Source organism: Dipteris shenzhenensis, chromosome 18 (assembly GCF_047967505.1).
Source record: "Dipteris shenzhenensis isolate YYH24624 ecotype China chromosome 18, Dip_SZ_1.0, whole genome shotgun sequence".
Taxonomy (NCBI): domain Eukaryota; kingdom Viridiplantae; phylum Streptophyta; class Polypodiopsida; order Gleicheniales; family Dipteridaceae; genus Dipteris; species Dipteris shenzhenensis.
This window is the reverse complement of record NC_141613.1, coordinates 31,631,317-31,643,919: the sequence shown is the minus strand read 5'-3', so window position 1 is coordinate 31,643,919 and position 12,603 is coordinate 31,631,317. Positions and strand designations below refer to the sequence as shown.

Genomic DNA, 12,603 nt, shown 5'->3' with positions numbered 1-12,603 from the left:
AAGGTCTCTATACTGAGTTTTTGTCAACACTCTAAATGTGGCGAAAATCCACAAACATGTCCAAAATCTCGTCATCTAGAAAAAAAAGGGTGCAATTGTTAACCTCATAAATCTACAACAAAAAGGCTTCAAGACACCCAAAAACAACTTTCTCTAAGGCACGTGCGTACATACATAAGTAAGTTCATACATGCATATGTATGCATGTGTGTGGGAGGTTGCGCATAGGTGCGGGTGCACAAAGGGATCTAGCATACCTATGCAAGCATCCAAATACTAATTCATAGTTAGAATCATCACTACTTGTGGGAGAATTTTTTATAGAGTCACAAACTACTCTTGGAAGAGAGTTTTTTACCTTCAATATGCATCCATATAATGATTAATAGGTGGAGGACACATGGAATAACTCCCACTACAGTACAAGACAATGTAGGAAGTCCTAGCTAGTTGGAGATGACACACATGCCACATATAGTAAGTCCCAACTGGCTTGTATAGACTACAATAATGAATTCATATACCTAGATGAATACAGGAACATTCCCAAACTCATCCTCTAAAAACACAACATAGTGCAGTTTCAATCTCATGATAGTCACTCACAAGGTTAAAAACCATAAACTCCATCATGCATAGCGGGGACTAGCTACTATGACATCCCCACTGACGTCATCAGCGCCCAACAGTGGGTGTAGACCATAGTATAAAAATATGTCACACATACAAATCCACACACCCACACATACTTGAGCATCCATTTATACAAAGTCTTCGTACTGAGTTTCTATCGGCACTCCGGAGGTGAAGGGTAGACTCAGCCATGACGAAGGCTAGCACTAAAGGAGAAGGGTAATCAAAAGGTAGTCCAAAATCTCTTCATTCAAGCTACAACTGCTTGTGAAGTCTATAAACGTTTTCATTTTAGTCTCTCCCCAACGAGCATCTAAATCTAAATCTAGCTAATAGGGCAACGCACCATTTAAGATAGAAAGAATTATCACAATACCAGCAGGCCGCAACTTGGACGAAAACTTCACAAGGTGAAATTTGCATGTCCGCTAATACGGCAAAAGCATATACCTAGATGAATCCAGGAACATTCCCAAACTCATCCTCTAAAAACACAACATAGTGCAGTTTCAATCTCATGATAGTCACTCACAAGGTTGAAAACCATAAACTCCATCATGCATAGCAGGGACTAGCTACTATGACATCCCCACTGACGTCATTAGCGCCCAACAGTGGGTGTAGACCATAGTATAAAAATATGCTCTCACACATACAAATCCACACACCCACACATACTTGAGCATCCATTTATACAAAGTCTTCGTACTGAGTTTCTGTCGGCACTCCGGAGGTGAAGGGCAGACTCAGCCATGACGAAGGCTAGCACTAAAGGAGAAGGCTAATCAAAAGGTAGTCTAAAATCTCTTCATTCAAGCTACAACTGCTTGTGAAGTCTATAAACGTTTTCATTTTAGTCTCTCCCCAACGAGCATCTAAATCTAAATCTAGCTGATAGGGCAACGCACCATTTAAGATAGAAAGAATTATCACAATACCAGCAGGCCACAACTTGGACGAAAACTTCACAAGGTGAAATTTGCATGTCCGCTAATACGGCAGACATATACCTAGATGAATCCAGGAACACTCCCAAACTCATCCTCTAAAAACACAACATAGTGCAGTTTCAATCTCATGATAGTCACTCACAAGGTTGAAAACCATAAACTCCATCATGCATAGTAGGGACTAGCTACAATAATGAATTCATTTTCATATGCATACTCCAGACCCCGAATCCTTCACCTCCAATCCATACTCCTACGTGATGACCACAAAGCCAACTAATAGCATACACATGTAGAAGCAATAACTCCCAACCAGTGAATGCAAAGTGCTTTCATGCATGCCTTTTCACAATATTTTATTGGGGGTCATGGAAGGCTTTACCTGGTTGTATTTAGACTTCTTCACCCACTTGCTTGCCTTCACCTCTATCTTGATTCAACTCACCCTGCCTTCATCTCCATCTTCATGCATCTGCTTGCCTCCATCTCCCATCATCATTGCAACTTTCTATGGACCCTATCCTCTGCAGCTCCATTCCTACCTTTGCTTTATTGCTACCTTGCATTTTATTTTTCCTCTCTGTTCATGGATAATCCCTCTAAAGAACTCGTGCCATTGAGTAGATCCTCTCTAAACATTAATACCCGTCGAATCTCACTCGAGGGCCCACTCCCTCTCTTAAAGAGCAAGCCTTTGTCTCAAGGCCTAGGTCTACAACTCTGCTCTACTCCTCTAGATAGGCTCTTTTGTCCAAAGCCCAACGATCCTATGGACCAGCATACATGTTCAATGTGCTCCTTTATGCTTTTGTTGTAGGTGACGATGTCTGTAAGGGAATAGAGATGGCTGCAATATCTTGTTCATCAGTGCCTGAAAGGTGTGAGCTCATACACGTCCCATTCTATGCAAAAGCCATCTTGTGCTCACCTCCATCTCTCACTCTGATCTGGTGGTGTCTTGACCTCAAATCTATCTTAGTGAAGAACTAAGCACCCTTGAGTTCATCCAACAAGTCATGAATCCTGGGGATTGGAAACTTGTTTTTAATAGTGACCTTGTTGAGATATCTGAAAATCAATGCACATGTGGTAGGACGCATCTCTCTTTTTCAGTATAGTGCGGGCAGGACAATAAGAAATGAAGTTCTTCACAAGCAACTCCTCACCTACCCTATTACTTCCTCCCGTTCTACCTTAGAAAGGGATTACAAAGCCTCATTGATGAGCTTGCTGCCAAGCTCCAAGACTGTAACATGGTCAATCTCTCTTTGGAGGTAGCTGATGTGGCATATCAACAACATCAAAACTTCGTTCTATATATACCTGCATCCAAGTAATCATTGAAAAGTACACTACGTGAGATTCTTCTCAACTCAAGGACATACCTAAATGAGAACATTAAGCATGGATTAACGGACCTCCAATGTTGTGCTAAATTGATGCACACCCATTTGAGAACGCGCTCCATAACATTTTTTTGATTTGTTGAAAACCAAAACGGATTAAAAATTTGAATCCAAACTAGTGGGACTACTGCATGGTGGTCTTAAAATATTGATAGTTGTTGGTATTGGTATCTGCATGTGCATATCTTTCACCCAAGGGGTACTCCCTATCTAGCAATATTTTTCTTGAGTTCCCTAGCGAGTCACCTTGCTGAAATCATCTGCATCTTTCGGGCTGTCAAACCCTACAACACCACCACTTTGCCTTTGTGCGAGATAGAGAATCATTGCACTCATGTCAACACTAAACTACCCAAGAAATTTCATCCAATCACATCCCATAACAATGTCAATGAGACCCACGTCCAAGGCAAAGATCTCCTGCAAAATTATAATCATGTGAGACTCAGATCCATGCATCTTGGCAACATTTGCAACCTCAACTCCCAACCCGTGATCAATTGCAAAAATTGAAAGCTGGTATATACAGAAAATGAATGTGAAGGCTCCATTTTCAATTGCTGACTTGAAGATGCATGTTTGGACAAGACAAGGTTGTATGATTATGCCCAAATTATATTATTCAACTGAAATAAATCAATATGTGGATGATTTAACCATCACAAGGGTATAAATATGCAGAAAATTACAGCCGTCCTTCCAACCATAGTTTCCTTTTTTTTTTTTAATCTCTTGGAAGTGTTGAATGTGGCACAAAAAGACTCAAGCTCAACTTCCATGAGATTTTTTTTTTTAAAAATTATCTCATGGAAGTGTTGAATGTGGCAAGACTCAAGCTCAACATTCAAAATTATAGTGAAGCATTTCATGCAGCTACCTGGTGGGTCTCCTTTAGCTCATCACCACCCATCTAGATGTCTCAAATGTTATGGGTGTCGTAAACGATTAATGGCCATCCCAAAGCAAAACCACTCAAAGGCAGCCAACATAATACTAAGATGGCTTAAGAAAACCAACCATTCAAGCTAAATGTACACAAAGGCAAATGACAATTTACTTTTAATGCTTTTGACACTCTAATTGGACTCGTGAAGCATAGCAGAGGAGAAGCATTCATTACTATTGAATCAATTTTTCTTTCTAGGTGCAGCTCCTTTGCTCTACCTTGTAGTGACTTTTAGTGACACTAAGAATGAGAACAGTATTGCACAGATGAAATGCCAAAAGGCCTTCAAAATCAAGTGAGGGGAAAGAGTGAAAGTGACAATGTTTCAAAGTAGAAGAGATTTAGGGTCAATCCTCATAGCATTTCCTTGCTTTGATTATAAACTAACTTGTGGGGCTAAGGACTATGATATGGTGGAACTCTATGAAAAGCCTCAAACTACTTGAGCATAATGCGCCATGGAGACACAAATTTTAAGGGCGATAACAATCCTTTAATGAAAGACCTTTCAAGTACTTCTCAAGCAATATTAATAGATCATATTATTAGAACCAGTTCAAAAGTATATTCCAACACAAGAGTAAAACGCAAACCTCCTGGTATCCTTGAGCCCAATACTCCTGACGGATAAAATCTACTAGCTTATTATAGATGCGAGCACCATGAGGAAGGAAAAAGCAGCTCCCTGGACTGGAGAAAAGTTTTGAATCAAAGCTAGACACTAACAATGAAAACTTGAATTAGACTAGTTTGTGAATTAATGAATAATGCATACCTCAAGGGATGGAAAAAGAAAAGCTCTTGCACTTGCCCAAGAAGTCTATGATCTCTCTTTTTTGCTTCTTCTAGTTGGTGGAGATACTCCTGTGTTCCCACAAGACAAAAGTGAGTCATTAAACATGAAAAATGTAAGATCCATACATTCTAAGAGATGAACTTTACAAATAACCAAAATAGTCACAGCCAATAGGAACAGATGTTTTGTAATTGATTGTGTTAATTCACCCATTATAATTGATTTGCCTCCAATATATTTGTGCAGAGTGCCATACAGCCAATCTCTAGTTGAAAATCAAAACATCACATACATTGTTCTACTGCTCTTTGCAGGGGACCACAATAGTAAATAAAAAGTTTGAGGTGCCTATAATATCGCTTGGGCATTGAAGAACTAAACTAATTACATTTTGAAGAGGATTATTAAGCAGCCTAGGAAGCAGCCTGATTTAATGCGAGTGCTTTTCTTTTTCCATCCCTTGAGGTATGCATACCTCAAGGGATGGAAAAAGAAAAGCTCCTGCACTTGCCATAAAGCTGCCCAACTATAATGATGCCAACAATTATGGCCCTTTTTAGGGAGCTTGCTTTCATGTGAGAACCTTGAGCATTGGGTGGGGCGATATGTTTGTTCATAAGCAAGTAGAGAGACGTTGATAGGCAGCCAAAAGAATTCACCCACTCTTGCACACTACCTAGAACTATGAGCTGCCATATTTTAGGAACTACAGTTTAAAATTTACTAAATTTGTGATGCCGATTGACGCAGTAGCATGGTTGACAAGAACTTCACTTCCAAACACATGCTTCCCCTTCGATCATGGGCAGGCTGTTTCATGCTGCAGTAGCAAATTATCCCCAATTACATCGTCTTCTACAAAGGCTGTATCACACCACTGTTATCCCACAAGTGAGACAATTTAGACATCGGTCAACACTGAAGTGCACAGATGACTGACGTCATGCAGGGAAAACTTAAACATGAGAAAAGCTGGAAGTTATGCCATATAAGTGGCAATTGAGAAGGGTACTAGTAACGCATTTGTAATTGACACTTGACCTTCTCTTCATTGAATCACATGGCATTCTTGCAACATTGCCAATTTTAGAGGTTAGGAGAAGCCTTAAGCAGGCCATTCCATCTAGCAACACTTCAAGAATCTGTTTCAGCTTTGTGATCATTTTGTGCTTCGTCTTTTTTATCAGCAATAGATCTCATTTGAATTTGTGCCACAATCCCATGCATCTATGCACAGCCCATTATGTTTCCTCTCACCTAATTCCACATTAAACTTCCATGATGCTTGAACTATTGTAGTAAGTTTTACTGCAATCCCACATGTCTACGCCCAACCCTCTATGTTTTCTCACATCCAATTCCACATGAAAATTTCCATAGAGTAACACAATACTTGATAAAGCGAGGCAATAATAGTCATGATCTGATAAGAGAACAACCTTATACCAAAATGCTTCAAAAGATGACACAGTTACCAAACACGAATTTATGAAGGGGATCAATATTCTAAAGATTGCCTTATAGATACAAACATTAGGCAACGCCATTCCTTGTGTTTTATATCGAAGAGCTCTTTACAAATCTAACAAGTTGGGACCCACTATGGCCCTTCCTTTTGGAATGTTATTGCAGGTGTAAGTGTAAAGTAGGTGGATAGATATTTCCAATAACTTGTAAAACGGAAACGAACGGTGTAAATTGAAAGGAAAGGGAAAGAGGCAAAAGCAAGTGAACGTGAATGAATATGAGAGGAGAGAAGAGAAATGAAAGAGGGAATGGGCCATTAAATATGAGTCGAGCCGCGCCATTTTGGCAAGAGACCCTCATTTAAATAATATTTAATAAAGGTGATGTCATGCAAGCTAAAAGAAAAAATAATTCACTACCCCTCATGTAAAGTCAAAAACTTAAGCCACACAAAGTGACAAAGACAAAAACCTGAACTTAACGCTCATTACAATGACCTAAACTACTACTAATCCTAACACTAAGCACATGTCAACATGGTGGGTAGTAATGAGACAAAGACAGCCACCATCTCTAGAGAGAAATACCCAGGCAAAAGCAAAAGCACTTGGGACCTTCACAAGAGGACAAACACCTCACCCTAACAACACATTAGTAAGCCCTAAACAACCACTAACCCTAAGATTAAGCAACATTTAAGATGGTCAACGTGACCAAATGAACTAACATTTGCAACTTGGACCTCACTAGAAAAAAATAAGCACATACATTGCAAGGCCCAAAACTATGCTTGACATGCTCATATTAGATACACAATCTTCTCAATGATGGATGTATAGGACTATGGTGGCATGACATGTATGATGATACCATTTAATGTCTACGCAGTTTTTTTCTCTAGTATGGGTTACAATGCTCTTTTAGTAGCTCCACCCGTTTGCTCATTGTATCAGGTTTTCTTTCAGTCTCATCGACACATTGGTCTTAAGCAGACTTTGATTTACTCCCTCCCCCTCCCCCCCCCCCCCCCTCTCTCTCTCTCTTTGATTTATACAGGAAGGGAGACAACAACGCAGAAGTACATATGTACACCTATAGCAGTGCATAAACGGAGGGCTTTAGCCTCACTTCGCACCCGATCACACCAGCTGCAAATAGAAACAGGGGGATGGAAAAAGATGCCAAGGGAGAGTAGAATATGCCAACTATGTGATCAAGGTATGGTTGAAACAGAAGAACACATGGTACTGATATGCCCTCACTATGCACACATTAGGGAAGAGTTCAATCACCTCCTTGAGGGACATAACAAACTGGCTGATTTGCTGCATAAAGGGTCACCTTCAGCTTTAGGAACATTTGTGTATAAGCTCTTCAAGCATAGGAATCCACCTGAATCCTAGAAGGTGGTTTCTCTTTCCACCCTCCCATCTTCGGGAGGAGCTTTCATGTACTTGTGATATTGTATTGCTCAGGTCCCATAGGCCGGTTTTGGTCTTCAGAGGACGATAATATATTCTTCTTCTTCTTCTTCTTCTTCTTCTCTCTCTCTCTCTCTCTCTCTCTCTCTCTCTCTCTCTCTCTCTCTCTCTCTCCTCTCCACACACACACACACACACAGAGGTATATATAGATGTGTGTGTGCTCGCACACAGGCAGGCAGCTGGGCGTGTACACACACTAGACATGTCTATCTTTGTGGGAGAGCTTGCCTTGAAGGCTGATACTTGTCGCTTTACCGCTATCTTAGAAATCAACCAAAAAAAGTATAGAATGGAATATGTAGAGCTTGCCTCCATTAGACTAGCTGAGGCCAATTTCCAAGCTCTCCTTACATTGCCCGTTCTATGCTATACTAAGAAAAAGCTTAAGACCCATCTACCTAGGACAATTACAAATGTCATTGTTAGGATAGTCCTAGCTACGCAAACCTTGATCTTATCTTGCTAAACTAGTGATGTACATTAAGGGCCATGAAGAGGGGAATGGAGAAGAATGAGGCAACAGCTTCCAAGACAAAGTAAGATTAAAAATGGCAATACCCAAACCAATAAGGAAAAGCACCCCACCACTCTGCCCCATGAGTGATCCACTAGAATTAAAGGTAAAGGTTTCAGTTTCCTCAGTACAATTGAAACAGTATCTTTTCAACATATTACCACTACAATTAACTTAAGATAGTAAAACTGCCTTTGCAAACTCTTGATGTAAAGTCAAAATTCCCAACATGGTCCATGAGTGGGTCTCCTTTCCAAAATTACTATGATGACCTGACTCTTCAAAGCAGTAACAGGAAGTTTGCTGCCATGTCCAACAAAAGAAATGTGAGAAATTATATTCTCTCCTTTAATACTCAATCTCCACTATTCTGCACCGTTAGCGGCAGCATGTCGCATCAATAGTAGGCTAAAATTACTCAGATTTGCTGAGGGATTGTGTCCAACCACAACTAGTGTACATTTGTCAATTGTTACGATGAATTTCAGGAAAGCCATAAAGATTAAGTGGCTCATTTTGCCTCAATCAAAGGTCCTTCAAGAGGCGGCTGGCGCTCTACCTTCTGCCTTCTTTTTCTATCCCCTTCTCTTGTTCTTTGTTGGAGTTCAGTAGATGAGCTAATAAGTCTCAGACACTCTCCATTAATTTCAGAAAAGTCATGCCTGATGTTCTTTGAAAATAGTTGCAAAATCCAAGAAAGAAGTCTCAAACTTAGCAATCCGCATTCAAAATTCAACATATAAAATCAATCCTCAAGGATACTGGGCAAAAACAAAGTGATGAACACATGCATACAAGCAATCATGTATGCACATACAACACAGATATAAACAAACCAAAAAACGTACAGAATTTGTTGACATTCCCGACTTACAATAAAACTTCATCCCTAAGCAGGAGCAAATTGAGCAAAGCCTTGAATAAAGAAAACGTGCCAAAAAACATAAGTATGAGACTACAGTTCTTTTAAAAAGTGGGAATGTCAAACCTTTAGCTTCTTGGGATCAGGAAAGGATATCCCATAGACCCTTTGTAAGCTTTCTCGGTCAGCTTTGCCTCGCCAATAGGACGCAGAGGCCTGCATATAAACACAATATATGCTGCCCTTCAAACCTGGCATATTTTAAAAGCTCAAGTAAACCACTCAGTTCTTAGAAGCTTCTGACACAGATGTACGACTCAGAAAACCACCTTGACAGGAGGGTGATGAAACAATCTTAAATAGCTCGTTTTGATAATATGCACTGGAGAAAATAATCTTATGACATGTTCGTCCATTGACATGGGCCTGCTTATAACCATAAATACCAGACAAGACACAGCAAATGACTACTTCTCTTACAAAAACTTGCAAAACAGAGATGGATCAGGACAAAAACCTTCAAGCTAGCAAATGCCTTAACATGAGAAGTGCTTGGAATGTGAGGTCCCCGACAAAGATCAACTAAATGTCCGCATCTATAAACTGTGATAGTCTTATCCTCTGGAAGCTCTGCTATAATTTCTATCTGGTGGGGAAAAAGAAATGAAAGTTAGAATTTTCAAATAAACTCTATCTTTGAACACAAGTTTCAAGAGCCTAGATGACAAATGAGCTTTGCAGTAATTAAATCACCAAGAATTTACTTTGGACTTATCCTCTGCAAAATGACAAACGAACTTTGCAGGAATTAAATCACCAAGACTTTACTTTGAACTTATTCTCTGCAAATAGTTCCAGTGCTTGCTGGCGTGTCACTTCAATTCGCTCAAATGGCTGCTTTTCCTGCATAGTAAGTCCAAGTATAAAACAAGACAAGCATGCTCAGGTTTGCTGTGTTCACCATAGAAGAGCATTTTCCAACTTTCCCACTCTTTACAATAACCACAACCCAAAGCCTCCACAGGTTCTGAAATTTCTAACTGAACATCCAAAACAAAGAGCATACTTGAAGCAAAATCTCAAAAAATCAACACCTCTTCCAGTGTCACGCCGGCAGTAACCACAGCAGAAAATATCAAACTACTAACACAAAGCAATGCTAGGAGGTCTTAGCTCCACACTGACATGCACTCCAAACATATAAAAGAACCAAATGCACATACATTCCAAAAAGTGTTTAAGCATATGAAAGTACAAGAGAACTTACAAGGATGTTAGGGTAAATGTTTACCCAGGCTTAAGATTTTTTCCTAACCCCCACCAAGATCTTGAGAGGCCTTTGCCAAACACTAGTCACCCACAAGGTAAAGCGATGAACAAGATAATTCATAGCAAGGGCTAGCTAAATAACACTGTCCATGCTTATAGACATAATGCGAGGTCTTTGCCAAACGCTAGTCACCCACAAGGTAAAGCGACGAACAAGATAATTCATAGCGAGGGCTAGCTAAATAACACTGTCCATGCTTAGACATAATGTGGCTAGTCATGGAGGTCAAGTGGCCTAGAAACGTAGATCCTAATGTTGGAAAATTTAGAACATGTAGTATCATAGGTACAGATTTTCAATCGTAGGAAATATTGCAGTTCCACTAAGGATAGTCGTGTACAGGCGCTTAGGACCAGTCACCAAATCCTTTCTAGGATTTGTTCATTTCTTCCAAACCTTTATTTGGAACTATGCCACATTAGTGTATATCTTTCTAAAAGGGGTAGAGACTACCGGCCCATAGAGTGGACTGAGAAGCAAGATGCCTGCTTCAAGCAATTGAAGTAGAGGTCACATCAACTCATAAGATCCAAATCGTCGAGTGATTTTTTGTATATTGAAATAGATGCTAAAAGTATGATGTTGGAGCAGCTCTATTCTAGGACGGTAGAGCAGTAGCTTTTGAAAGCTACAAGCTAACTGAGTGAAAATTTAAGTGGCCCATGCATGAGAGGAGCCGTATGCAATCATCCATGCATTGAAACATCGGAGACATATCTATATGGCTCTTCTTCTGTGGTTTACATGGATAATTCATCTCTAAAGTATTATTGAAGAAAGCTCAATAGTTTGAACTCAGACAAGAATTTTACTTTCAGATTCGCTATCAAAGAGCATCCACCAATAAAGTGGCAAAAGCTTTAAGTAGATCCAATCAGACCTCTCTGACTCTCAAAAGGGCCTTTGCCCCAAGATGAATTCTTCCGTCACTTATGGGATGAGGTACAAGCTCCTTTAGAAAGCAAAATTCCATCCGGAATGGCTTGCTTTTGCGAAAGGGAAAGGTATGTATATGAGACGTCATATCCTATTTGCATGTCACACTGCTAGTGCAAGCCATCTACAGGTACAAAGGACTTTGGATCTCGTCAAAAGAACGTTCTTTTGGCCTAAGATCGAAGCTAATGTGGAGCTTTATGTCCAACAAAATGTTGCATGTCTTACCCTGGTCGCCTACTAGGAATTATCAAGCACTGATCAGGCATCGTTGTCCGGTTTGGGTGGAGGTGGTTGACTTTCCTCAATGCTTGGCCTCTCTTTTGCCAAAAATTGCAGCTTCCTTAGCAAAGGTTGTATGCCCACCTAGGCCAAATGAGAATTCCAACAAATTTTGCATTTTGTGGGACACGGACGTCCCCTACTCCAAAATCCTACTCTGTTACAGTTAATAATGTGGCTATGGGAAGTGCCTTTTACAAGCTCAAATGGGACTTTTTGCAGGTGTATGCTTTGAGTGCAAAGAGTTTGGACACATGGCTTCACAATGTCCTTTGGTCTTACATAAAATGCCTCCGGATTCCTCCTTCAGTACAAAATAAGCATGCTCTTGGGCCTTCTCTGCTTAAAAATAAGAGCAGTAAACCTGCCACTACTTCACAGTATAAGAGAAAGGCACAAGTTACTTCAAATGCAAATCCCACTATTTCTCCCTCTCCGTCTAAAGCTAAGGAAAACAACACTGGATCCTGGTAGAATCCAAGGAAGATTGTCACACTCCAACTCCTCGGACTTGGAATGGCTCATCTTCCAATGGTCATATCCCTGCTGATTATTCAGGAATAGGCATTCATGGGCTGCCGTAACAGCCAGTCGTACATTATTTCCAGAAGAAGAAGTTGCTGGCTTACTATCCTCTCATCAGACTGTTGTTTCACCTCAGGGAAGAGGTCTTGACCTTGAGACGGAAATTATCTTTTCAATCACTTGATCTCTCAGCTGTATATATCTGTACAAAATATCTGTAAATATGCTTGATCAAATCAAAGGCATGACTCTCAATGTACAAGGTTTATGTGACACCCGTAAATGGAAACTTGTCTAAGCATATGTTCATGATTTTCAGCCTGATATTGTGCAAGAGCATAATCAGCATACGTATGCAGGAAAGACAAGACATGTTGCTGGTTATGATATATTTTATGTAGGGGAGCATTCTTTTTCCGGTTTGCCTTTCTTATAAAGCATTTTCATCAGCCTATTGTGGCTTTGAATGATA

At 40.1% G+C, this 12,603-nt stretch overlaps 1 protein-coding gene across 2 annotated transcripts in view; it reads right to left on the bottom strand.

Annotated features, from left to right (window-relative positions):
- Nucleotides 1-12,603, bottom strand: part of LOC147891111 (threonine--tRNA ligase, mitochondrial 1-like) — a 63,664-nt gene that overhangs the window by 28,229 nt on the left and 22,832 nt on the right. For both annotated transcript variants that reach the window (XM_087389415.1, XM_087389417.1), the window contains exons 6-10: nt 9,887-9,961; nt 9,576-9,704; nt 9,185-9,274; nt 4,711-4,799; nt 4,529-4,625 (exon numbers count right to left, since the gene is read on the bottom strand). In XM_087389415.1, coding sequence (XP_087245541.1) covers nt 4,529-4,625; nt 4,711-4,799; nt 9,185-9,274; nt 9,576-9,704; nt 9,887-9,961 — 480 coding nt within the window. The remainder of the gene's footprint in view (nt 1-4,528; nt 4,626-4,710; nt 4,800-9,184; nt 9,275-9,575; nt 9,705-9,886; nt 9,962-12,603) is intronic.